Raw genomic sequence first — 27,667 nt, 5'->3', positions numbered from 1 at the left:
AACCTCTAGATTTTATATTTGACTACTATATTAAGAACCTAGATACATGTACTGTGAAATAGACTTTATACACGAGGTACGATTCTTACTGCGAAACTGAAAGGGTCAAATAAAACCACGTGGTCTAAAATTTGAATGACAATAACATTCGCAGGGGTGAATTAGCCGTGTACACGTCACTCCAATGACAGGTTTAGAGAGTAAAAAGAAAAGCGGGAAATTCAAACATATATATTTACAATCATATCAAGTACGTTACAAACGTCCCCATTTAGAAGACTAATGCCATTAGTCCGACCAAAACTCTAACGAACTTGATAACACTAAATGTCAAACATACAGCACAAAATAACAAACCATCTCTAAATATTTACACAATTTCAAGAGGATGAATCTATTCTCGACAAATAATCTGCAACAACATTATCTTTCCCCTTTACATGAACAACCTCAAAATTGAACTCTTGAAGTGTCAAACTCCAACGAAGTAACCTCTGATTTGTCATCTTTATTCCATCTAGCCACTGCAGTGGAGCATGATCAGACTCAACCACAAATGATCGACCTTCAAGAAAAACTCTGAGCGACTTAATACTCCAGATAATTGCAAAACATTCTTTTTCAATCACTGCGTATCTCTTTTCAGTATCTGACAATTTCTTACTGAGATAAAGAATTGGATGTCTACCATCTTCAAAATTCTGTTCTAATACCGCCCCAACTCCACAATCTGATGCATCAGTGCGCAGATAGAACAACTTACTAAAATCTGGACTACGCAACACTGGGTTACTAGCTATAGCATTCTTTAATGAATCAAAAGCCTTCTGATGCACTGGAAGCCAAACTATCTTAGAACAACCTTTCTTTCTAGTAAGATCAAACAAAGGTGAAGCTAGTTCTGAAAAATGTGGAATGAATTTCCGGTAAAAGCCTATGGTCCCTAAAAATGATCGAACATGCTTTTTTGTAGTAGGAACAGGGAATTTCTGAATTGCCTGAACTTTACTTTGCTTAGGAGAGACAATACCTTTTCCGACCACATGTCCCAGAAATTCTAATTGATCAAACCCAAAACAACACTTAGATGGCTTTGCAGACAACTTTGCATCCCTCAATCGCTGGAAAACTACTCTCAAATGCTGGAGATGATCGTCCCAAGTCTCACTGTAGATTCCAATATCATCTATAAAACATTGAACAAATGAATGCAAACCATCGAGAACTTTGTGCATCAATCTGACAAAAGTTGCAGGCGCATTTACCATACCGAACGGCATTACCGTGAATTGATAGTGGCCCATGGGGGTCACAAATGCGCTCTTCTGCTTTGCGTCCTCATCTAGCGGGATCTGCCAGTAGCCTTTTGTAAGATCAATTTTGCTGATAAACTTTGCTCTACTCACCTCGTTCAAAAGGTCATCCATGCGCGGCATAGGTCTTGGATCAAATACAGTGATACTATTTAACGCTCTATAATCACAACAGAATCTGATAGAAGAGTCATCTTTTCTTACCAAAACCACTGGTGACGCATAAGGGCTTGTTGAGGGTTCAATAATACCAACCTCGGTCATATTATCTATCTCTTTCTGCATGCGTTCCCTCAGTGCGTAGGGCACAGGATACGGCTTCTTATGGACGGGATCGTCTGACTTAAGTTTGACTGAATGCTGAACTACATCTGTTCTGTTGGGTATATCGCTAAAAACATCAGAAAACTCATTCTACAAACCTCTTAACTGACAAACCTGAGTATTCGACAGTGTATTGGAAAAAATTACATCTTCAACCCCTTTTTGAAGTTCTAACGAAGGTGATGCTCTGTCGTTAAATTCAGAATCGTAGTCCATACTCTCATACACACCTCCCAGTATGTCAATAGCTGATAAATGTTCTTTCGACAAGTCTTGTTCACATTTGTCCTCACGATCATACCATTTTCTCAGCATGTTGACATGAAATACTGTCTCTTTGTTCCTTTTCACCTTAACTCTGTAGTCAACATTACCGACTTTCTCTGTTATCTCGAATGGACCTTTCCACTGTGCAAGTAATTTTGATGTATTAGATGGTAGCAATACTAAAACTTTGTCACCTACCTCGTATTGTCTTGTTCTAGCTTTCCTGTCGTAATACACTTTCTGCTTGTGCTTTTCGACTTTTTCCTTCTCTTTTGCGAGCTCTGTGCACTCCTTCAATCGCTCCCTTGTTTCGAGTAGGTAACTCAGAACAGATGACTGACAATTCTCTGGTTCTTCCCAGTGATCTTTCAGGACTGCTAAAGGACCTCGTACCTGCCTTGCAAAAAGCATTTCAAAAGGAGAAAATCCAGTGGTTTCGTTTGGAACCTCCCTATAAGCAAATAGAACATAAGGAAGATGTTTGTCCCACTTTGAGGGTTCTTTGACCGCATATGCCTTCAACATTTTCTTTAAAGTGCCATTAAACTTTTCCACCAGGCCATTTGTTTGAGGGTGATACGGAGAACTTACCAATTTACTCACCTTCAGTAATCTACACAGTTCTTTTATCAACTCGGACATAAAGTTTTTGCCTTGATCTGTGAGGATTTCATTTGGAAAACCCACGTCAGCAAATATTCCCATCAAGGCCTCTGCTACTGTCTCCGCCTCTTGGTTTTTTAGAGCTACTGCAATTGGATACTTTGTAGCATAATCTACACATACCAAAACAAATCTGTTCTTGGATTCTGTCAATGGCAAAGGACCTACAAAATCTAGTGCAATTCGCTGAAATGGTTCGTCGATAGTAGGTATACTTACAAGTGGTACCTTTTTCACTCTTCCTTTCGCCGTACCTTTTTGACACTCTGGACAGGATCTGCAGTATTTTGATGTGTCTGAAAAAATTCCAGGCCAAAAGAAATGCTGTAAAATCCTGTTTCTGGTCTTCTTTACTCCCATATGACCCGACATAGGAATGTCATGTGCCATTTCATGTGCCAACGACCTGTATTTATGGGGAAGGACAATCTGAAATATGTCATTTCCTACCTCACGAGGAAATACCCTGTAGAGAATCTTGTCCTTGAGAGTGTAGTATGACTGACCTTCGTCTGGCTTTTCAAATGTCATTTCCCTCACACGTGTCAGGCTAGGATCAGTTTCCTGCAATTTGATCAATGTCTCTGTATCACAAATGTCAAATTTTAGCTCACCATCATCTGTCTTCTTTGGTCTAGGCTTCGTTTCCTCTGCTTCCAATCGAGTCTGTGCTCTTGTCTGAACTGCCAAACAGTCAGCTGGTTTCTCAACTTCCATTTTCTCGATCTTGTCTATTACGTTTCCAAGTATGACGTCAGCAAATGGAGAATCTAAGATAAGAGCAAACAATTTACCTTTTATAAATGGCGTATCTATCTCTACACACGCTTCTTGGCATTGTTTCTCGGACCCATCAGCAAGAATTATCTTCCTTCCTCTCCCAGTCATTTGCTCCTTCTCGACTAGACGACTGTGGACGAATACAGTTGAACAACCAGTATCTCTCAAAACTGTTGCCTCTTTACCTCCTACACTTCCCCTAGAAATATCCAAACCTGGTACTGAATTATCATCTACATCTTTTGTATCCCCTGTACTTACACCAGGGAGTTTGACCAACGCTGCACTTGTATACAAGTCAGGTTTTCCCCCCTCTGTATGTTGCTTATTTTCGTGTTCTGACAAACACAACCCAAGCTTACCAAACTTCTTGTCCTCGGGTTTTCTATACTGTCCTCGGTTGTAAAGAGAACAGTCTCTCTGGATATGCCCAGGCCTCTTACAATAGTAACAGACTCTGTCTTTGACCTGCGGGCCTTTTCCTTGTTCAGCTTTAAATTGCCCCTGATTTACATTGAAATTACCTTGAGAATTTCGATCTGTTCCATTTTTGCGGTTCCCTCCGAACGTCAACCTTTTGTGAGCTGTTTGATAGGCCTCAACCAAATCGATCACTTCCTTAACATTCTTTGGTCGATGTTCATGAACCCATACCTGCAAATCTTTATCACAAAACTTAAGCAATTGCTCTCTCAACACCAAATCGTACAGACTGTTATATTGCCCATGAATATCTTCTCTTTCACACCAGTGCGATAAATACTTTTCTGTACGTACCTGATAATCCTTGAATGATTCATCAGATTGTTGCCTTGCCTGTCGAAACTTTTCTCTATAAGCTTCTGAAGTTAACTCATATCGTTTGAGTATTGCCTCCTTAATCTTATCATACTTACCACTTTCACCATCGCTTAGACGAGAGTAAGCTTCCAATGCCTTACCTGTCAATAGTGGTACCAAATGAATAGCCCATTCAGACTTATCCCATTTATGCAACGCTGCAAGTTTCTCAAATGATCTCAAAAACACATCAATATCTTGACCTTCTTCCAACTTAGGAAGCTTAACATGAGAATTCTGGACAGATGAACTACCATTTAATTTCCCTCCATTAGCTCTAGCTACCTCTAACTCTTCCTCTTTTAATGCTAACTCCTTAACCTTAAACTCATGATCCAACGCAGCTTTCTTCATCTCACGCTCAGCCTGTCTCTCTTCCCGTTCAATCTTTCTCTCTTCCCTGTCCTTCTCACTCAACAACTTCAACATTTCTAAACAATCAGACAATGATGCCCCCTTCTTAATCTGATCATTAACCCACGACGGTAACTCCGACATGATTCAACACCTAACTGAAACAGAGATAGTAAGGCTGAAATTAGAGCAGGACTAGAGAAATGAAGAGAAAATACTCACAAGGGATGGGTGAATTCTGCCCACTTTGTAAAGGTTGTAACTAACACAGCAATCAAAGCAATCCCTCCGCTGCCACCAAAATGTCATGAATCATATATCCTGAACTGATATAATGATCAGACGAGTTCTTTGGAATTGCCAGATGTCTGTATCAGAAACAACCAAAACACCAAAATAAACAAACAAATATTTAATAAGAAAAAAAATACATACAAGAAAAAAAATAAATGAAAGAAATATTAAACCAGATTCTAAAAGAGAGAGTCGACTCTAATTTCAACAACAAATCTTTAAATTGACTTCAAAACAAAATATTCTTTCCAAAATTTAAACACTTAAATTGATTCACATATATTTAGATTTTCAAATAATTTCTCTAAATTCGTTTATCAACTTTCAAATCAATTTCACAAAAATATTACTACAATTATACAAGAACCAAATATTCAAAACAATGAAAGTGAAATTTCAATAAATTTCGTCACATTTCCTTTCCTGGTTCCTCGGTATATTTCCGGTGACTTTTCACCCAAACCCCGGACATCACATAGACCAACACACGGACACACAGACACACGGACAGATGACACAACCGTTGCTCCGGTACGTTAGGACACCACAACACAACACACATATACCAACGTCTCCAGCGTAGACCGCTCCCGGTCACCATACACCATACACGTACATCGACGCCACGTGTCCCCGATATGGATGGAAAATGGCGGGTCTGGCGCTCCGTACTCGTCTCCGACTTTGTAGTCACAATTCAGCTGGTATAAACCGTCATCCCCTTTAACACAATTTCTTTTAAAATAGAATGGAATATACTTGAAACAATTTATCGTTAGTGTTCAGTTCTAAAATGACAATTTTCCATTCGAACACGTGCTTTTAAAACTAAGCTTTCTAACATAGCAAACAAACCAATTAAACATACATAACATTAAAAAACAAACAAATACCTTGAAAATGGTGACAAACATTCGGAAATGAACAAAGTAGGGAGAATTTCCCAATCTTGGTGACTACCACGTGCCTCTAAATAGACACACGTCCACTCTGCTGGACTGCACGGACTGGAGTGCGGTATTTAAAATTAGCCGTGTACACGTCACTCCAATGACAGGTTTAGAGAGTAAAAAGAAAAGCGGGAAATTCAAACATATATATTTACAATCATATCAAGTACGTTACAATGCCCCCTCCCTTGGAAACATCCACAAGGAAAATGAATGTAAACTACAAATAACTGGAATTTTTCTAAGTCCAAGGAGTATAACTCTGCCGAATATTGCTCTATCATACCCAAAATCGAACTTGACCTAAACATTATTTAGATAAACCTGTACGAAATATCATATCAATATGTGCACTCGCTGCAAAGAAAATGAGGGGAAACTGCAAATAACTGGAATTTTTCTTTGTCCAAGAGCCATTACTCTGTCGAAAACTGCTCAATCGTACCCAATATCCAACTTGACCTAGATATTATCATGATAACCCTGTATATCAAATTTCATTTCAATATGTTTATCCTCTGCGAAGAAAATGACCGGAAACTGCAAATAACTGGAATTTTTCAAAGTCCAAGGGTCATAACTCTGTCAAAAATTGCTCGATCGTAACCAATATCAAACTTGACCTAGATATTATCATGATAAAGCTATAAACCAAATTTCATTCCAATATGTTCATCCTCTACGAAGAAAATGAGCGGAAACTGCAAATAACTGGAATTTTTCTTTGTCCAAGAGCCATTATTACTCTGTCGAAAACTGCCCAATCGTACCCAATATCCAACTTGACCTAGATATTATCATGATTAACCTGTATACCAAATTTCATTTCAATATGTTCATCCTCTGTGAAGAAAATGAATGGAAACTGTTGGTGGACCGACCGACCGACCGACAGACCGACCGACCGACAGACAGCCGCAAAGCAATATGCCCTCCCTTCTTTGAAGGGAGCATAAAAAGGAGAAATGAAAGTTGGTATAAAATGAAAAATACATTATTTTGTAGTTATATTATGTAATGTTAATGCAATTTTAAAACTAAATGTGCAGATTTTGAAAAATAGATTCTTATACATTATATCAATTTGGCCCTCCTTCTAGGATCTATATATTAGTCCTGAAATGGTTTTTTTAAACAGATTAACATGTATCTACATAGATTTTTGTATTGATTGAGCTATGTTTTTAGTTTGTAAAAAAGGAAATTATTTATATAAACACCTAGCAGGTCTATAGGGTTGCTGTTTTAGTCGTCAGTAATCAGTATTTCATCCAATTTCAGTTTTCACCTTATCAGGATGCTTTTAGAATTGCAAAATAAAAACACAAATTGTAGTGAAGTAAATCTAGGGAAGAAAAGTGTTAAAAAATTCTCCTTATAGAGACCTTTACGGAACTTTTAATTTTGAATTCCTCCTTATATAACTTATAGTTCATATGTTACGATTTAAACAATAAGAATGTACCATTGTACACTATATGAGAGTATTTGTTTGCCTAGTTATGTGAATAAGAATAAAAGTATGTTGTTTGGTCTTGAGATGATTTTCCTAAAGACTTCTCCCAACATATTTCTACTTTAAAATTTGAAGTTATTTTTTTTTCATAAATATTGTTTTTCCGTTTTTTAAGGATGTTTTGTCCCAAATTGGATTTTTGGGAGTTAATTTTAATCAACTCTCTTATGCAGTTACTCTGACAAACCGAAAGTGAAACAGTGTTTGGACCAAAGCTTAAATCATTGCCGCTGACAAAAATTCGTTCTTGGGAGTAATTGATAAATTCGAAATAATGTATGCTAAAGCATTGTTTTTCAAGGAAACATATTTATAAATACCTTGAAAATAGTCAGATTTGAAATGGTACGAACAATTTAGATATTTTTTTGTAGTTGTATGTATTCTTACGCCAGAGTTTAATATACTCTCGTTTAACTCGACGCTCGGCTGTCGTCGTAAATCTCCGACAAGCAGATTGTCTCTCTTGCTTGTCGGGGATTAACGGGGATAGCCGAGCGTTTGGTTGATCGAGACGATAGTTCAATATTGCTTGGATCCATAAATTTTCCAGAAATATTTCTATCACTGATACATAGTTTGATTGAATTTATTCTTTCTTTAAATAGAGAATTAGGAAATGAAATGTTAACAGACAGAAGGGTGACTGACAACAGATCTAGATGATCAGGTAAATTGATAAGCGTATTAAACATTTAGTCTATTTGTTTTCTCACTGGACAAAGGTTAGTCTGTTATGTGATTGGACTCCATAAAATCAGCTTTATTCCTGTAATGTTGATTTTTTGTTATGGTCTTTGTATGTTGTTTTCTTTTTTTAGAATTAATATTGATCTTTGACAGGTCGGTTGTGATATTAATGTTTATATGATTTATGTATGCCGCCAAGTTATTAAACATGAAACAGACAAAATAAGAGATATATGTAGTAATTGACAGCGACGGAAAGAAATTGTGTGAGCTTAATGCCCATGATAAACATTTCAGTTGTAAGGGTCACAACTTGTATATATTCTGTTTTCTTGTTATTGATAGAAGTAAAAGATTGTTTTTTTTGTAGTGTTTAGGCCCATGCGTATGTAAATAGACGACAAATTATTCTTTATGTAAACATATTCGGAGTTTCGTTTTGCGGGGATAAAGGAAACAAAAAGTTTTTTATTTCATAGTTACAAAATAACAAGTAATAACAACTATAAAAAACCCAGGTTTATTAAATCGATATTCACTATACTCATTATATTCTCTTTGTTGGTTAATTAATAACTCAAGAAATGCTGTCCACTGACTAAATAATTGATCAAATTATTAACATTACGCCAACTACATTCAGCAAAAAAGGCATGTTTCTATCAGATGAGAAGTACTGAGAACAACTGTGACATCGTTAGTTGAAGCCTAAAGTGCTTTTGATTAATTTCCCATTGTTCGAAGACTGCTATGGTCAATGATTTATCCTTTAGATCTAAATTCAAGTTTTACAGGGTTTTTTTTATAGCCATAAACGATTTTTAAAGGTATTCATTCTATTCATCATGCTTCTTATAATTAGATGTTTCACATACTCTAGGCCCGTAAAACATGTTCTTTCTTTTGTTATTTGTCTCTAAAATTTGCTACAAGTCTGATGAATATTAATGTGATCGACCATTTGTAACGCTACTGCGCATTAGTGCTGGAAAACCAAGTATTGAAAACACAATGGAAGAACAGTTTGTTTACAAATAAGAATCATGTTTTTATGTCTTAAAATATATAACTCTTATATCAGACGATACCTGAAGCATTATTATTCCCTTATTCTTTATTGTAGAACGATATAAATTGCTAATTATGTGTAATAAAGATGAAACACTATTTTAGCATCAACGACGCGGAAAAAAGAGTGAACCCCCCCCCCCCCCCCCATGAGGGATGCATGTACTGAAAGTGTTTTTTAATTCTTTATTCAAAAATTTCTCTAAATGGTTCATAACTTATAAAGTAAAGACATGGAACACAAGGAGCACGTACGAACCTGACTAACAAAACCCCTACAACTTCATGATAAAAACTTATTGAACTTAAGTTTAATTCGGCTTTAATTCCTATTCCATTAATCTACATGGTCTCCGATGACAATCTTCCCTTTGATCCTATCCTTGTCAGTCTGTCTCTTTTTTTTTTCTTGGCCAAATCTGTCAAACTTAACAGTATTACGGGTATGCCTATCTTTCTCGTCGTCGCCATTGTTGTTGTGATAGACTGAGCGTGGTATCACGTGGCCGATATAAGGCGGGGTTTATTCAAATGCTGTATTTGTTGTGGACGCGAAAATAATTATTAAAATTATGTATTAATTTCTATATATTTTTAACCCGATTGATATAAACTGCGTATTTTATTGTCAATAAATAACTTTATATAACATATTTAAATAAATCAATCAATCAAATATTTCTTAGCATGAAAAAATACGCCACATATACCTTTAAGTAAACAAAATTTCAAAGGTTTGAGTTTCGAAATGTTAAAACCCCCTGTATTTTAACTCTTGATGCATACCAATTGCACTGATTGACACCACTTGTTGGTGCATTCACTTTCCCATGCTGAGATTAAAAGCAGTTTCTATAAAAGTGGCTATTTTTTCATAAATTCAATGAGAACTCCGTTTACTAACTTAAAATTTTTTAATTAAAACAAGAGGCCAATTGGCCTTAACAGTCACCTGAGTAGCATGTAACCCATACATAAACTTGTCGAAGAGTCTCATATATGCATGTAATTAATTAGGTTTCATACTGGAGTAGAAAAATTATAAATTGGTGATGACAACGACCTCCCTGCCTGAAATCTTTAAAAAAGAACTGAAACCTATAATTTTGGCTAAAAAACTGAAAGATCTTATGGTCTACAAAATCATGAATTCAGACTTCCTTTCAGGTGTGTGGGAGTAAAGAAGATAATTTTTTAACATTACATGCATTAACACCTATACATTCATTTTGGCCCTGCACTAGAGTCAAAACCCATCCTTGAGGGGACATGAAAATTAAAATTTCAGTAGAGGACTTCCTGGTCAACATAATTATTAGTCAGTTTTTATACAGATGTGTGAGAATAGAGAAGAAAATTTACACTTAAACATTAACACTATATTGCCATATTGCCCCCCCCCTCCCACTCCCTCATGTCCTGAACCCCTGACCCAGGAACCATGAATTTCACAACTTATGTATAGGAGTTAGTGGACATCATAATCATGTATTCAGTTTTTTGCCCACATGTGTGGGAGTAGAGAAGAAGATTTTGTAAGATTTAATACATTTTTACTGTATAACCATATTGGCCCCACCCTAGAGCCTAGGTGTAAAGCGTATTTGGGATAGACTGAACGATAAATATGGGAGAGCTGAGATGGTGGAACATGCTCTAAAACAGAAACTACACTCGTTCCCAACCCTCACAAATAAAGATCATGCCAAATTGTACGATCTCGTGGACATTCTCACCGAAATTGAATCGGCGATGACTAATCCAAAATACGAAATTTGTCTGAGCTACTTCAATTCATCCGCTGGAGTACTACCCATAGTTGCCAAACTACCCATATCTCTACAAGACAAGTGGGCATTTCAAGCAGCTGGATATAAAAAACGGAATGATGTAGCATTCCCTCCATTTTCCTTTTTTGTCGAGTTCATCCGTAAAATGTGTGAAATCCGTAACGATCCTGGACTTGTATGTCAACCGTCCACAAACACAAACATGGCATACAGCAAACCTAGACCTACTGGCGCAGTCACTTCTCGGAAAGTTGAAATTGTATCAACTCCGTCAACACGTTGTCCCATACATAATGCTGGATATTCTTTGAACGAATGCCGTGGCTTCAAAAGAAAATCACTACGTGAACGTCAAAACATTCTACGTGATAAGAAATTATGTTTCCGATGTTGTGCCCCACAAAGTCATGTGTCCAAAAATTGTACAGCGGACATTAAATGTGATATTTGTGGTAATCCTTATCATGTCACAGCGATGCACATTGATCGTCGTCCTTCAAAACCCGAATCCCCTACACCAGTCTCAACAGCGAAAACTGCCTTAAGCAATGGCGGGGAGTATGAAGAAGGAAAACCTGAAAGTCGTTCATGCGGGAAGATCGTTTTAGTGGACGTGCTTTCAAGCAAATCCTGCGAAAGTTATCCGTGTTTATGCGACAATCGATGACCAGAGCAACCGGACGTTGGTGTCTCTTTTTTGATAGATCGACTCGGAGTTACAGGAGAATATAAACCCTACACTCTTACGTCATGCTCCGGTGTAACGACAGTCGCTGGACGCCGTGTGAACGGATTATGTGTCAAAGCCTTGGATGGTACAACTACATTCAACTTACCGGAAGTCATTGAATGTGATTCTATTCCTAGTGAACATCTTGAAATACCTACTCCTAAAGTCGCTCAATCACAACCGCATCTACAATGCATTGCACCTTTCATACCACCCCTAGATCGCAATGTGAATGTTGAACTGCTCATAGGACGTGACTTACCTGATGTACATCATGTGCGCGACCAAATTACTGGCAGCCAAGGTCAACCCTTTGCTCAACGTCTTCCACTAGGATGGGTCATCATCGGTGAAATTTGTATTGGTAAAGTTCATCCTCCAAAGGAAGTGAATGTAAACAAAACGCATATTCTTAATGACGGAAGGTGCACCACCTTTCCAGTGTGTCACAACAATATCAATGTTAAGGACAATGATGATGACATATTCATACGAACACCATTTGACAACAAGATTGGACCTTCTGTTGAGGACCGCAAATTTGTAGCTCTTATGGACGCAGAGTTCCACAAAGACACTGATGGTTTTTGGTCCGCACCATTACCTTTCAAGGAGTCAAAACCAGTGATGCCTTACAATTATTCACAGGCCTGGAAACGTGCTTTGATCCTCAACACAAGTTTAAAGAAACATCATCACAAACGACAACACTTCTTTTCATTCATGTCAAAAGTCTTAGCTAGTGGGGCAGCAGAAGTTGCTCCTTCCGACATACCTGGGGAATGCTGGTATTTACCCCTTTTTGGGGTGTACAATTCGAAAAAACCGGATCAAATCCGAGGAGTATTTGACTCGTCGGCTGTGAATCAAGACGTTTCATTGAACAGTGTGTCAATGTCTGGACCAGATTTAACAAACAACCTTGTTGGAATCCTCATGCGTTTCGGTGAAAATGCAATTGCTATCAGTGGTGACATTCAGCAAATGTTTTATGCATTTCGTGTTCATGAGGATCATCGTGATTACCTCAGATTCCTTTGGTACTAGGATAACAACTTTGAAAAACCTTTAATACAATACTAAATGAAAGCTCAGATTCCTTTGGTACTAGGATAACAACTTTGAAAAACCTTTAATACAATACCAAATGAAAGCTCATGTTTTCGGAAACACACCATCTCCAGCTGCTGCCACTTATGGACTTCGAAAAGCATCATCTGTTGGTGACGATGATGTTCGTAAATTTGATAACAACAACTTTTACGTCGATGATGGACTGACGTCTCTTGCTACAGAATCAGAAGCAATCAACCTGATGAGAAAAACACAAGCAACACTGAAAAACAACGGAAACATTCGTCTCCACAAAATCGCTTTAAACAGTGTGAATGTGATGAAATCATTTCCTATAGATGACCTAGGAAGCGATTTGAAGGAACTAAATCATTATGCAGACATATGCAACTTACCTGTACAACACAGTTTAGGAATGCAGTGTGGGACTTAAACTGTGATATGTTTGTGTTCAAAATCTCTGATGCTGAAAAACCTTACACCCGCAGAGGCCTTCTATCGACAATCAACAGTATCTTTGATCCCATGGGATTTATTTCTCCAGTCACTATCAGTGGAAAAATTCTACACCGTGAACTTGTATCTCCTGGATGTCACTGGGATGAACCACTTACGGAGGAACATTTGAGAAGATGGCGAATCTGGATTGATTCATTACAATCTGTTAATAACTTCAGAGTTCCCCGAATGATTGTAGCCACTTCCATTTCTTTGGCTCATCAAGTGGATGTTCATGTCTTTTTAGACGCATCAGAACATGCGATAGCTGCGGTGGCATATCTTCAAGTGATAGATGAATTTGGAGAAACTTCTCTTGGATTTCTAATGGGAAAATCTAAACTGGCACCTCTGAAAGGTCACACAATACCGAGACTCGAACTGTGCGCAGCAGTTCTCGCCACAGAGTTAGTAGAAGCAGTTTGTGACTACTTGAAGATTCCTCAAGATCGATTGCATTACTATACTGACAGTAGAATCGTCTTGGGTTACATTTGTAATAAAACCCGTAGATTTTTTGTGTATGTTACAAACTGTGTGGAAAAAATTCACAAAGTCTCGTCTCCGTCTCAGTGGTCTTACGTCTCAACTGACAAAATTCCAGCTGATGTTGCAACAAGATATTCACATACAGCAATTACCACATCTCTACAGCGCTGGATAACTGGACCTCAATGGTTGAAAATTTTTCGGATATGTACAAAACTGTCTATCCTCTCATCAATCCTGAAACTGACAAAGAAATCCGCCAAGATGTTATTTCTAGCAAAACTCAAATTACAACTGAGATCGTCTTTGACTCCCGTCGTTTTGCTAGATTCTCGACCTAGAAAAATCTTGTTGTGGCCTACAAAACTTTGAAACGTTTTGTCAGAGAAAAAATGTCAAGTGAGCAGTAAAAGTGAAGACGAACAAGATATCTACAGAGAAACCGAAATGTTCATCATTAAACAAATTCAACAGGAGTCGTACAGTAAGGAAATAGAAAACCTGAATAGTGGACAACCAATTCCCAGAAACAGCAAAGTGTCACGACTTGACCCATTACTTGATTCATTCGGAGTTCTGCGTGTTGGAGGGAGACTTAAACTAAGTCCTGAGTTATCTCTGGGAAAGAAGAATCCAATCCTCATTCCAAATCAAAACTACATAGCAAAACTTTTCGTACTCCACTTCCATGAAGTTATTCGTCATCAAGGACGCCATCTAACCGCCAGGGCCATCAGAGCAGCAGGATATTGGATAACGGGCTGTAAAAGACTTGTATATTCCATTCTATCCAATGGTGTAAAGTGTCGTCGACTTCGTGGTAGCCTTGCTTCTCAAAAGATGGCAGACCTACCTGAGGAACGACTTACCCCTTGTCCTCCATTTACCTACGTTGGTGTCGACTGTTTTGGACCTTGGGATGTTGTCACGCGTCGAACACGTGGTGGTTCTGCAAACTCTAAACGATGGGCCGTATTGTTTGCATGTTTATCATGCCGTGGTGTCCACATAGAAGTAATTGAGGAGATGATTACCTCGCCATTCATCAACGCCTTACGTCGCTTTACATCTATTAGAGGAAAAGTGAAAGAGTTTTATTCAGACAGAGGGACAAATTTCATTGGTGGAACTCGTGAACTTGGAATAAATGCTGTTTTTGTAGAAGACCCCTCGATAAGATCCTTCTTACAGTTGCAGTTTGGAAATTTAACACTCCGTTCTCTTTTCACATGGGAGGCGCTTGGGAGCGCTTAATTGGTGTAATCAGACGAATCATTGATTCAATCTTACTGGATTCTAAGCACACACGAATTACTCATGAAGTCCTTAGCACGTTCATGGCTGAAGCGACAGCGATAGTCAACGCCCGTCCACTGGTACCTGTATCCACCGACTCTGAAGCACCTTGCATTTTGTTTCCAGCTGTTTTGCTTACTCTACCGTTGATTCAATTGAGGATTTTAAAAATCTCAGTGTCAGCGAAGTTTATAACATTCAATGGAAATTTGTTCAGTCTCTAGCGGAGAAATTTTGGTGTCGTTGGAAAAATGAATACCTGCAGAGTCTACAAGTGCGACGAAAATGGAAAGACACTCGAAATAACATCCAAGTTGGTGATGTCGTTTGAAGGACCGTGATGCACATCGCAACCATTGGACTTGTTGAAAGAGTGTTTCCTAGCAAAGATGGACTTGTGCGCAAATTTGAAGTTCGTGTTATCAAAGATGGACAGTCGCGTATATATGTGCGTCCAATTTCTGAAATTATATTTTTGTGTCATTCTATTTAATGCTTATTGTGTTGTGACAATTTACAAAAACAGTTTCATGAATAACATTTTTGTGAACAGTACGGTATATGCAATTAAGTGATATTTTCATATCAGACGGGGAGTGTGTTGTTTATTGTTTAAATTTGAAATTCTTCAGAAATATTTTTTGTACAAGTTAACCACTATGAGTTTAGTATATCCGGTAATCTTTTTTGGTACAAGTTAACAATATCTGGTCAATCACTTACTTCCTGTCAGCCTTACTGACCAGTCCGGTCTCACTTTGTCTATCGACTTCAATCTTGTTAGATGCGTGCCTCGAGCCACTAAGTAAGTCTTTTTTATTGAAGTAATAGTATTGAATTGTATTTTTGAAGTATAGTAACAAATGGAAATTTTATTATGCAGATAAAACATTCTCAAAAGTATGGCACGCCATTATGGTCTTTAAAGTAATTTACATATTTCTTCTATATATGAAGTAAGGTCCTATATTTTCTTATTTAGTAATTTGTTATTTCTATTTGTTGTAGTTTTTTTACCAATATTATTCACAACGGTAACGTTTTCCACACAAAATAAAATATGAAACCCGTGTGACTCTTGTTTGCGTTGTGCGTTGTGCAAGGTTAGCTATCTGCCTGCAACAGAATAATGCAAAAAAGTTATATTAAATTTGTTAGGAGAGTGAAGATAGAATATGTTTTATCGTAAAAATGAATAATGTCCTACAGACCCAGATTTACAAAGAAAATACGTGTACGTTGGCGAACAGGTGTTGAATTCTTCCATTCTATGGATTAAAATTTTTAGCTGAAAGGTATTTGCAGTCTCAAAAAGGTTTGTTGTGATGTATTTGCCTGTTATTTTCATGGCAACTCCAAAGTCGTTCCGGAGCGATTCTGCAATTTTCTGCTACATTACGGGTATAAGGGAGGGCCTTTCCCGAGACACAGTTAGGTTATTCAAACTAAGGAAAGTGTAGTGAAATAAATAGCATTATTGTAGGCTTATAGCTTTGTTATGTAAATGTCAATAATAAGGTGTGTCGATGTACCTATTTCGTAAATGTCCGATATGCAATGTCAACCCGTGCACGCACAGGTCAAAGTCTAGTAAAGTATAAGCTTTCCAATTATATTAATCATATCATATTTTTGTAATTGCACATACGTCAGTTACTTAATATAAGTATATCATGTCCAAACTTTATTTTTCTGATAATATTGTTATTGGAAGATTTATATAATCTGCACTCTAATTAGTTCCTTTAATTTTCTAAAATGAATCATAGATCTTAAATGTTATTGTATGATAAAAGTGTAAAAACTCTAATTATTCAAGTTGCAATTATTTTAAGCGTCATGTTTCCGCTATTCACAATTAAAATTAACAATAAATGTTACCTGCGTTAAAAATGTTTTGTACTGTAACTTAATTGTCAGTTAGACTTTGGCTCGGTTTATCTACAACGCTCAATCCCTTCATGCCTTCATGAAACACCAAGGAAAGGATTTTTTTGCTTAAATAAGCTGATACTTTTTATTGTAATGATCTCATTTTATATAATCTGTTAGCTAGACGTTTACTCGGGTTATCTACAACGCCCATTACCTTCATGCCTACATGAAACATCAAAGAAAGCATTCTGTTGTTTGAATAAGCTGATACTTTTTATTTAGTGATCTCAATTTAACAGTACGCCACCAAAGGTTGTCCATTGATTAATAAGTTGTGATGTATATCGACTATCCATTATATGCACTACATCCCCCTTGTTTAATGGAAGGGCCACGCTGCTACCAGCTGTAATCCACTGTTTAGTGCTTCCTTTGTTATTTGCAGCTTGGCGTGCTTTTAGTTTCCCATTTACAAACAACTCTGCATGTGACATTGTGTTTGGGGCACTTAAGGTATACCAATTGAACTGGTAGATACCCTTCGTAGGTGCGGTGAATTTCCCTGTGCTAGGGTTGTAAGCATTTCCAACATTGGTGACAACTTTGTCATAGATCCAGACAGAGCCTTTCTGGTACGATCTACCTGAACCTATTTCAGCAAGAAATACAACCTGGTTTATAGAATCTGCAATAAAAATATAAAAAGCATGATTTATCATATGTATTATAATATGACTCCATATCTATCTATCTATCTATCTATCTATCTATCTATCTATCTATCTATCTATCTATCTATCTATCTATCTATCTATCTATCTATCACGTTTGTAATATTCAGTAAGCTTTGTTCGGCTGATTTTCAATAAAACAGATATATTAAGATTTAATAAGTATACATATTTTTGTACTGATTGTTTTTCTTTGCTCTTTTTTTTGTCGTACTTGCCTCGTATTTTTAAAATTTGGTAAATAGTGTCTAATAAATTACATGTTTTAGCCATTACTACAAATCCAAGAAAAATAAAGGTTACCATTCCGTCAATACCTATATTCGAAGCAATATGGTCCGATTTTAATAGTTAAGTCCATACCCGATTTTGCCTTGAGAATATTGTAGCGAAAAGTAACTAACTGAACAAAAAGAGACACATTGCCCATATTGCTTATGTAAGAAACATTGACTATAACACTGCTAAGCAGCAAAATACAATGAATGCAGGTTTACATAGTCAAAGCCAGTTTATTTCAGTGGTTGTTATGTCAGCAATTAAGAATCAGAATGCTTAAGGTTGTATATCTGAATGTAAGAATATTTTTAAAGATTTACCTATACATACCTACACTGATTTGTCTAACCTCTCCTGTGACCGATCATAAATTTGCAGAAAGTCATGGTTTAAACAATTCAAAATCTAAATTTTTATATTAGTTTTTGAATATCGTCTTGAGGTCTCAGTTTTGGTCCAAAAGTCGTAACTTACACTACTCAGAATCTACATTATATCAGGATGATTGCACAGTTAATTATCATACATTGTAGCATTGAAGATCTGGAGAATTGTCCAGGAATCATAGTTTTAGAAATTAAGAATCGATACCGCGGAATATCTTCTTATATCTACATTTTCATGATATCTATTATTAACATAGTTATTTATTAAATAGCATAGTAAACTAAATCATACGTTTAATCAGTTTACTGTGAGCCAAAGAAAAGTTTGTTTTAAATGTAGGAATTGATCATGGTATTATTGTAATTCTACTAAATGTAAATTTTTTCAAATAAACATAATCTAACTTCTATTGAAAAATCAGAGCAAAGTTTGCACCTGCATTAATTAAAGAAACATTCTATGATACATTGTCATAAAATAACAAGGGTGGTTTTTGGGAGTTGATTTTAATCAACTCTCCTATGCAGTTACTCAGACAAACCGAAAGTGAAACATGTAATGTATGCTAAAGCATTGTTTTTCAAGGAAACTTATTTATATACCTTGAAAATAGTCAGATTTTAAATGGTACGAACAATTTAAATATTTTTTGTAGTCGTATGTATTCCTACGCCAGAGTTCAATATAATCTCGTTCAACTCGACGCTCGGCTGTCTCCGTAAATCCTTGTCGAGATTTACGGTGTCAGCCGAGCGTTTGATTAAACGAGACTAGAGTTCAAAATTGCTTGGTTCCATACAATTTTCGAGAAATATTTCTATCACAGATACATAGTTTGATTGAATTAATTTTATCTTTAAATATTATTTAAAATTATTCATATGGGGGTTTCTCGACATTCTTGTCGAAAAAGTCCAAAAATTCATATTAAAAAATGTGCGTAATTCAAATTAGAAAATACATGTACTTGTCATGCAAAATAACATATCATTGATTTTGAAATAAATGAACATCGACAAAATCAACTCCCGTAAGTTCTTCAGTACTTTGATTTATGATTGTTATTGCACTTTTTTAACAAGAAAATGATAACAGGTTTTCAACATTGGGGGAAAATTAGCATTATCTATAATGTTGTAAGTTAAATTTTTTCAAGTTAAATATTTATTTCTGTTAACGTTTAGTGGACAAATCGATTAAATAAATCAAAATGAGTAAGCTAGCATACATTCGTCAAACAGTTGTTGATTGTTTTTTTTAAGCTGCAATAAAAAGATTGAAACTGTGTTTTGCTTTGCTACTTTCACTCTCCGATTTTTTCTTTGATTGTTTATTCATTTAAGTATCTTGATTCCGACTACAATCTGATTTTAATATTCAGAATTTTTTTTTGAAAATTTCTAACCTATCAATATATTACTAGTAATTTAAAATTGATATTAACACTTTAAATGCATTATTATAAACCTAATTTACAATTGTATGCCTGTAATACTGCACTCTTTGACCCCATCAAAATAGCAATTGAAACATTCTCAGCTAATGATAATTTTACACATAAATGAAAAGCTACTAGCTTTTTGTTTATTTTAATATCTTTTATACTTATTCATAAATCCACCCCCGAAAGAAAAACCCGAAACGAAATTGCGATCGTCCACATACTCAGATATCCGTCTCGTCCTAACCCACAATTGTGAAAGCAAATACTACTAAATATAGAATTTGACATAATAGCTTTCATCTATTATATTTCCACAAATTATAGCCATTCGGTTCTAAAAAAAGATTTGCCTAAATTCATTTCTATTGTGAATTTTGAACCCCTGTTAGGGATATGACTTACGACATTTGCATTTGGAGCCATTATCTAGCATGTCAATGGTTTTCTATAGTGAACTGAGTTGGCTTTTGATCAGTGACGTTGTCTTTGTGTTGTTGCAGTCACCAAGGACATTGTCCAATAACAGCAACAATACGGAAATAGTGACCAACTTCTACAAAAAACGGAAAGAAAAATAACGATGTTCAACATCACTGGTTATATGTTGTATGGTTGATTTAAGGACGTTGGATCCTGCGATCAAAAGTCTGAAAGTTTTTTCCTAAATTATTTTTTAAAAATCTACACACATAGCATAACCAAAATTCAAAACAAAATTTTGGGGTCTATATGCTTCTTTTGGCGCTACGGTCTATTTAATATGACCTTTCTGCACTGAAAGTGCAGAATGCACATAAATCGCTTTTCCCTCTATATTTTATTATCGGAATGAACCATGGCACCAAATACAAATTCATACTATTTAAAATAAATAATATTTAAAATATCATAAAGAAAAATGTTACAATTTCTTCACCTATTTGATATATTGACCTTTTTGCACTGATAAAACGCAATTTTTATCTATTACCATTTTAACATGTAATGAAATTATTTAACAGTCTCAAACTTTTTCTTAAATTATGATAAACTTGTCAGAAAAATCTTAAAATTTCAGAATATAAAACAAAACGTATGGGTCTATTATGTAAAAATTGAGATATGGCATGAAATAAGCTGATTTTAGATAAAATTGGGATTCCTTTTTCCTTGACTTTTATGAAATATAAGTTAAATTTTCCAGTATGTGTCGATAGAAATATTGAACAATTGTAAAATTATGTTTTTCGTAACAAAATGAAGATATCCTAATGCACAAACTATCTGGAAATTTTGTTTGGACTGAAGATAAGGAAGCTAAAATGACGGTACTCTAAAACAACTGAGTTATGAAAAATGTTCATTTTCTTCTTAAAAACCTTCCGCCACAAAATATAGTCCCATACTAAACTCTGTAAATATGTAATTTTTCCATTACTATTTTATTCTATGAAAGTTTAAATGACATTATAAAATTTGAATTTATGGGTAGAATCAATTTATGATGCATAATTTCTAGAATCGAGGTGACCCAAAATGTCTACCCAAAAACAGAGGAACGAACCTCTTTAGGTGATATTTTCTTTTTTTTCCGCTATTGATATAATAGTACCAAATATAAGTAATTTGAACCTCAAACCATTGATTGACTTAATGTCCTTGTAATAATTTGACACTTCTAAACCTAATTTATTTAAGAAATATTTCCGTAAAGTAGGTGTTTTTAATTCCTACATTGTATTTTAAAAGACAACAATCTTAGTCTGATATCTTTATGCATCTATTTTTTTTTATTCTGAAACATTTGTACAGAATTCTCACAATTGTCACCAGAAGACGATTCACACCACAAAAAAGACGAATCTGAGACCTAAGACATTTAACACATACAGAATCATTCAAGTCTTTTTCAGAAATAAACAACAGGTAAAATTACGTTTTATGATTTAATATAAGGATATATGGCGCACGGCCTGAAACAAATGTGATTGCTTTAAACAGCCTATGCAGTCTGCTTTTCATACAGGTGACACTTGATGGCTCGAACTTCGATCTCTCTACTAAGTTATAGTACAAACCTGGTTCCCATTATACATATTCTATTGTTTTTCATTAGAAGTTTTTATTACAAAAAACAAGTTTTTTTAAGCTAGCTAAACTTTTAAGTGTGAACAATACAAAGGAACTCAATAATTTAGGAAAATATTTGTCTAGCGCTTCCAAAATGAGAGCGCAGCATTGTAATAATACTACATTTTAAGCCACTTATCATAATTTATGTCCATTCATATCTTAAGATATGTACATGATTATATTGTCTTAATATGTCCACTCACTTACTGCACATTTGTATATAATTTTATATGTATTATAATTTGTATTCCGATGAGTTGTAAAGCTCAAGGATAATAAATTGAATTGAATTCATTCTTGATAACTTAAATTGGTGGCCCCGCGTTGACCTTACGTGGACGGCGGTACCGCACGCCTGGGGCTAGGTTAGCGTACTGGTGTTAAATGGGGAATCACTTAAGTAATACTACCCTTTTGCTTTCTTCAAAGGTTAGATAGTTCACATATTAATGATCAAGTTTAACAGCTTGTGAAATTATCAGTAAATTTAACAGCTCTTTGAAATATATGTTAATAAGTAAACTCGAAATACGTAAAAAAAATTTAAAGTGTAAATTTTTTTTTTAACTACCCAAAATTAAGTTTTGTATTAAATTTGAATTTTTTTTCCCAAAAAATCCGAATAAAACGCTGTTAGACTACCCTGCCATGTTGTGAATTTTAACTTTCGGCTACTATAATTTTGGAACCAAATTGACCAGAACAAATATTTGTTTTTTAACTTTTAAACTCTTAAACTCTTGATCTTCGAATGTTTAACCATGGTCCCCTAAAGTTCGAGTTATCGGGATTCACCTGTTCCTGTGTCAAATGAAGTATACTAATGCGTATAAACCAGGTTTTTGCAAATGACAAAAACCACAAAAATTAATCATCTGTTGGCTGCTTATGGTGACAAAGTTGGTACTCGGGGGGTGACGAGTTAATAGACTTGTATTTATGATTTCTTAATTGAAATATGAAAAACCTTTTCAAAGTAAATTCCCTTTTTATGATAATTTGATAACAAGCATGTACTTTAAATATATTAAAACAAGGATTGAAAGAAAAAGTACACACCGCTGCAATCGAAACGCCGGTCATCTTGCTATCTTTTAACTTTTTGGCAATTCACATGTATAAGGGAATATGTTTCTTATATGTCATAATAAACAAAACAAAATTGCAATCGACAATGTGTTGGCGATGGACAACTTAGACAAGCCCAGCTAAAATACTATTTAAATTATTATCCTGTAATGCGCATACATGTACTTACCATCTTGTGGTTTATTCTCTAAATGTGGTTGATTGCAGATTTGAACTTTTTATTTATAATTTCTCTTGTAGATTTGATTAATTATTATATTTGGCGACTTTACAGATGTCACGCAATATTTTCATTCAATATTTATTTTGCAACATACGAAAGTGCATTTAACTAGGCTTGATTTATTGATACTGTTTGATAGCATTGAGTGCTTTTCAACAAAAAGTAACACCTGACTAGAATTGACACAGTGCAGTTCTTTCACTAGGGTATGTTTTCAATGTTTCATTTTTACATCGCATCAAAAATGATGTTCAAAACCGTGAAATCACACTGTTTGATTTTTTGGGAAAAGGCAGCGCTAAATAATACAGAATTTTGATTTATACCCTCATTGCAAAATAGCAAAATTATGTTTGGATAAATAACTAGACACTTGTTGCTATAGCAACAAAAAGGTCTTCCATTCCTTATGTATTATTCGGTACCAAAAAATCTATTTCTCTTTTAAAAGAAAATGGATACATGTACAATATATACTGTAAAGGAATTCCCAAGAAATTATTTCTATGTTAAGAAAACAAAAGACTAGGTGTCAATATCTGAGTACTTTCTGTGACGACCGGAAGTTACGCCGGATCATTCAGATTATTATAGTTAACATATCTTCATACATTGTTTTGTCTTTCCTCAAAGGTTAAATGTTCAAGTTTTTGTTACTTATAGTATCTCGTTAAGAAAAGAGTTTTGTCTTGGGACCGGAAACGGACAAACGGAAGGGATTAAGGAAATTAAAAGTAGATATTTTTAGTACATTTACCTACGGAACGTTACTGTTTTTCACATTGAGTAAAATGTTTTAAAAAAATCTAAAGTAAAAAAAGTCTTCTGCTTGAATGCTTCAAGTGAAAACCGGAAGTGACGTACGACAAAATGAAACCCGTTAAACACATGTACAAACAAATGTCCATCATCTATATAAGTTTGGTGTCTTGATCTTCCACAATTTCTGAGATCTTGCGAGTACTTTGTGTTTTTATAAAATAAGGCTATTTGAAATATTTGAGGTGTCTCACCGGAAGTAGATTTTTTTTTTTACCATTTGTAGATGACCTTTTGTATTTCTATAGCTTAAATGTTACTTCCATGCTAAGTAAACAAAATAATTTAAAAAAATCAAAATTTGGTGTACTTCCTGTGACGACCGAAAGTTACGCCGGATAGAACAAAATAGTGTTAACACATTTACATACATAGGACTATCATCCCACAAAGTTTGATTCTTTAAGTCGTTATCGTTTTTGAGATCTCAATATAAATTCTTTTTTGTCTCGGGACAGGAAACGGACAAACGGAAGTGCTCAATGTAAATTGTATTAAATATTTCTTGTATACTTGCCTTTTGTAAATTATTGTTTACCGAGAACACTACAAATATCAAAGGAATAAAGTTAAACTGATAAACAGTTCGATTTATTTGAACTCTTCCTGTGTGGACCGGAAGTGACGGAAATTAGAATAAAACAGTTTAAGCACATCTTCAATCAAATGTATATCATCTCTGAAAGGTTCGTGCTTATATCACTTTTAGTCTCTGGGATCTCGTGTTTTAAAAAAAATGCCTGAGATAATTGAGATATCTCACCGGAAATAGTATTTTTGTGTTGATATAACATCGCGTAGATAACCTATGTATAGATTTATACTTATATATTTATTATTTGGAAAAGGAATTTAATGCGTAAAAATAATTATTTTTGAAGTGCTTCCGGTGACAACCGGAAGTTACGACGAACAAAGCAAAATAGTTTAAACACCTCTACAACTATAGGTCTATAATCCCACAAAGTTTAGATGTTCAAGTGTTTGCCGATTCTGAGATCTCGAGGGAACAAGGTTTTTTGACGCGGCACAGTGAAAAAAATAAAAAAAAAAAAACGCCGAGAGATATTATCATTTTCAATCATCCCTAAAAATTTCAAGGAAATCTATCAAGACAACTCTGAGAAATTCTGCCCACAAAAAGGGTAAAAAAAAAAAGAAAGAAAGAAAAAACATTACAGTCACTATTAGGTCTTCCGTTGAAAGCGGAAGACCTTAAAAATGCAATTTCAAACAATAAAAAGAAAAGGTATGCTCTTCTCTCAACAATGTGATGAATTTTACATACATTCACAATTTGCATTTTTTCTCTTTAACTATGTATATTTTTTGTTGTAGATAAGTTTAAAAGGGAATGCTGTAGTGCTTTGCGTACACAATGCAATGGTAACATAAGTTTTCAAAATCTTTGTCTTATATTATTTATTTATTTTATATGTACTTATTAAGATTATATCGTGATGGGAAAAGTGTGGACACTTCTAAAATACCAGATGACTTGATTCTTAATTCTAAACACAAACATTACATTAGAAGTTGGATGGGACAATTACTTCAAATAAAAATTCACTGTAAAATGTAACATTGTAACAATTGAACGAATGGATTTGAAGTTGTTCTTTACAAGATTATATTTAGGAAATATCAAATAGATAAACTGGATCATAAAAGCATGTGTTATTCTTTTCTCTAATATAGGATTGATGTAGGAATATCTTTAATCGTCTTTTAACTCCTATTAATTGTTTCAATACACTTTCATGTTCAATGATGTCTTTAAAAATAAAACTATTATACTGCAGAATATATGATGATTTCACAGGTTTTATCTTTAGTTATTAAGATAAATCAGAATAAGTCTCTCCTCACTAAAACAAAATCAACAAATTGTGAAATACGTTTGATAAAGCCGATTTTTATATTGTTTCTCGTTTGTTAAGGGTCGTGTCTAGGGGAAAAGTTATATTTTCTCTTATATATTTTATAAAATATTGACTGCCATATAATGTAACAAACTCCTGTAATAATTTTTAAATATATATCTTAGCAAGAATTTAACAACAATAAGAAAATATTGTATTAAGTTTTGATATTATATTACTTCGAATTATGAGAAGCTTAATATATATTAAGGGAAATGATCTTATATTTCGTCAGTGAATTATGGCTTTTCAATCTGATTTTCGATTTCGGTTGGGGTTATGTTTGCATTTGACATATATTTCCATTTAGCTTATTAATAAGTCGTAAACTATAAAATTGAGTCCAAACCAGGTTTATTTGTTTTTTATTTAAATGTAGTTGAATTGCATTCATTGATTTTGATTTGTCATCAGTAACGACATATAATTGTAGTTTTCATTATGATAAAGTCTAATTTCTAAAACATTCAGCATAAACATGTATCTGTTATGTTTTTTCAGAGATAAAACGCCTTTTACCGATACATTTTAATCCACTTGAAAGCTAAAAGATGCATTTGGTATAATTTCTTTTTGAATAAGATTTGTAGTGCATCGGAAATCTATATATTGCGGAAGTATTTTTACAAGATGATAAAATATTCCTTATTTTCAAGACAAAGACATTAAGACTATTTCAAGAGAGAAAACCCTAAAGTAATATTTGTCATAAATTATTTACAATATCACAACAAAAACTAAAAATCGTAATAGTAAATAGATATTTTCCGAATTTTCTCTTTCAATATCTAAATTCTACTTTTGAAAATAAAAAAAACTGATTTAGTGAAACTTAAAAAAAAATTATTAGTCTCAAATCATCTATGTTATCCGGTATATCCTGGTATCCTTATCGTATAAGACATATTGTCATAAATATAGTTTTAGTAATTAAAAAATAATATATGTGTTTTTAATATTGCTTGTGTTACTTGCTAACCAACTAACTACATGTAATTAATTAAAGGTTTACATAAAATTTTATTGAAAAAAAGGGAATTTGTTTAATACCTTTTTTAAAAAACGGAATCTTACCTTTTGATGCAATGCAACCATCTATTAGATTTGCACTCCTAAATGACATGTTTTCAGATTTTTCAGATAACTTCATACCTTTAACAAGAAACGGTGTAAGTTCATGTAGTTTCAACTTACCATTTTATAAATCCCTTATTGAAATCAGGCCAATATATGTAACTGATTCTAGAAAATTCTTCTGAGCCGAGTTTTCTTTCTTATAGTTTACTTTCCCGATACCTTACACAGAAAGAACAATTTCACTGTATGACAGAGACAAATTTTTTCACTAACCTTAAAATATGAAAAATGATTAGCGTTTCAAAAAAAAATATTTAAATTTGTACATGTATTGATGACAGCATGTAAATAAACTCGGGAAAAGCAGTCACGCAATATAGTAATTATGTGTCATACATATATGTATGTAACAGAAAGTACCTTCAAATATGCTCTCACGTAATGCATATCTATTAAATAAGTTAAAAACTTTGTACACGATGTAATTACTTATCAGCTTAAATTTACTGAAAATGTTCTCGTACATGCATGCAAAATCATTAAAGTCATTTTTTACAGAAAAGCAGCAATGCCAACGAGTAACAATAATGTATGCCTAGGACCTAAACATTTTGGTTCATGAAAATTTGTAAAATACCTTTTTTCCTGTCGAGCAGATAACAAAAAAGAGTCCTTTCTAAAATTTGTCAAATACGTTTTGTGTATAGCAGATAAAAAATCTCTATTTCTTTCTCTCTCCTTCTCCCTTTCTGTCTTTCTCTGTCTGTCTGTCT

General features: G+C 34.5%; 1 protein-coding gene across 1 annotated transcript in view; it reads right to left on the bottom strand.

Annotated features, from left to right (window-relative positions):
* LOC128193268 (complement C1q-like protein 4) overlaps positions 1–27,167 on the bottom strand; it is a 29,639-nt gene extending 2,472 nt beyond the window's left edge. Inside the window, exons 1-2 of the mRNA XM_052866619.1 lie at positions 27,012–27,167; positions 20,055–20,205 (exon numbers count right to left, since the gene is read on the bottom strand). Coding sequence (XP_052722579.1) covers positions 20,055–20,085 — 31 coding nt within the window. The 5' untranslated portion in view covers positions 20,086–20,205; positions 27,012–27,167. The remainder of the gene's footprint in view (positions 1–20,054; positions 20,206–27,011) is intronic.
* Between the last annotated feature and the right edge of the window lie 500 nt (positions 27,168–27,667).

The sequence above is a fragment of the Crassostrea angulata genome, chromosome 7 (genome assembly GCF_025612915.1).
Source record: "Crassostrea angulata isolate pt1a10 chromosome 7, ASM2561291v2, whole genome shotgun sequence".
In the NCBI taxonomy this organism is placed as follows: Eukaryota; Metazoa; Mollusca; class Bivalvia; order Ostreida; family Ostreidae; genus Magallana; species Magallana angulata.
Note: the sequence above shows the minus strand (reverse complement) of the source record. Positions and strands in the feature narration are given on the sequence as shown.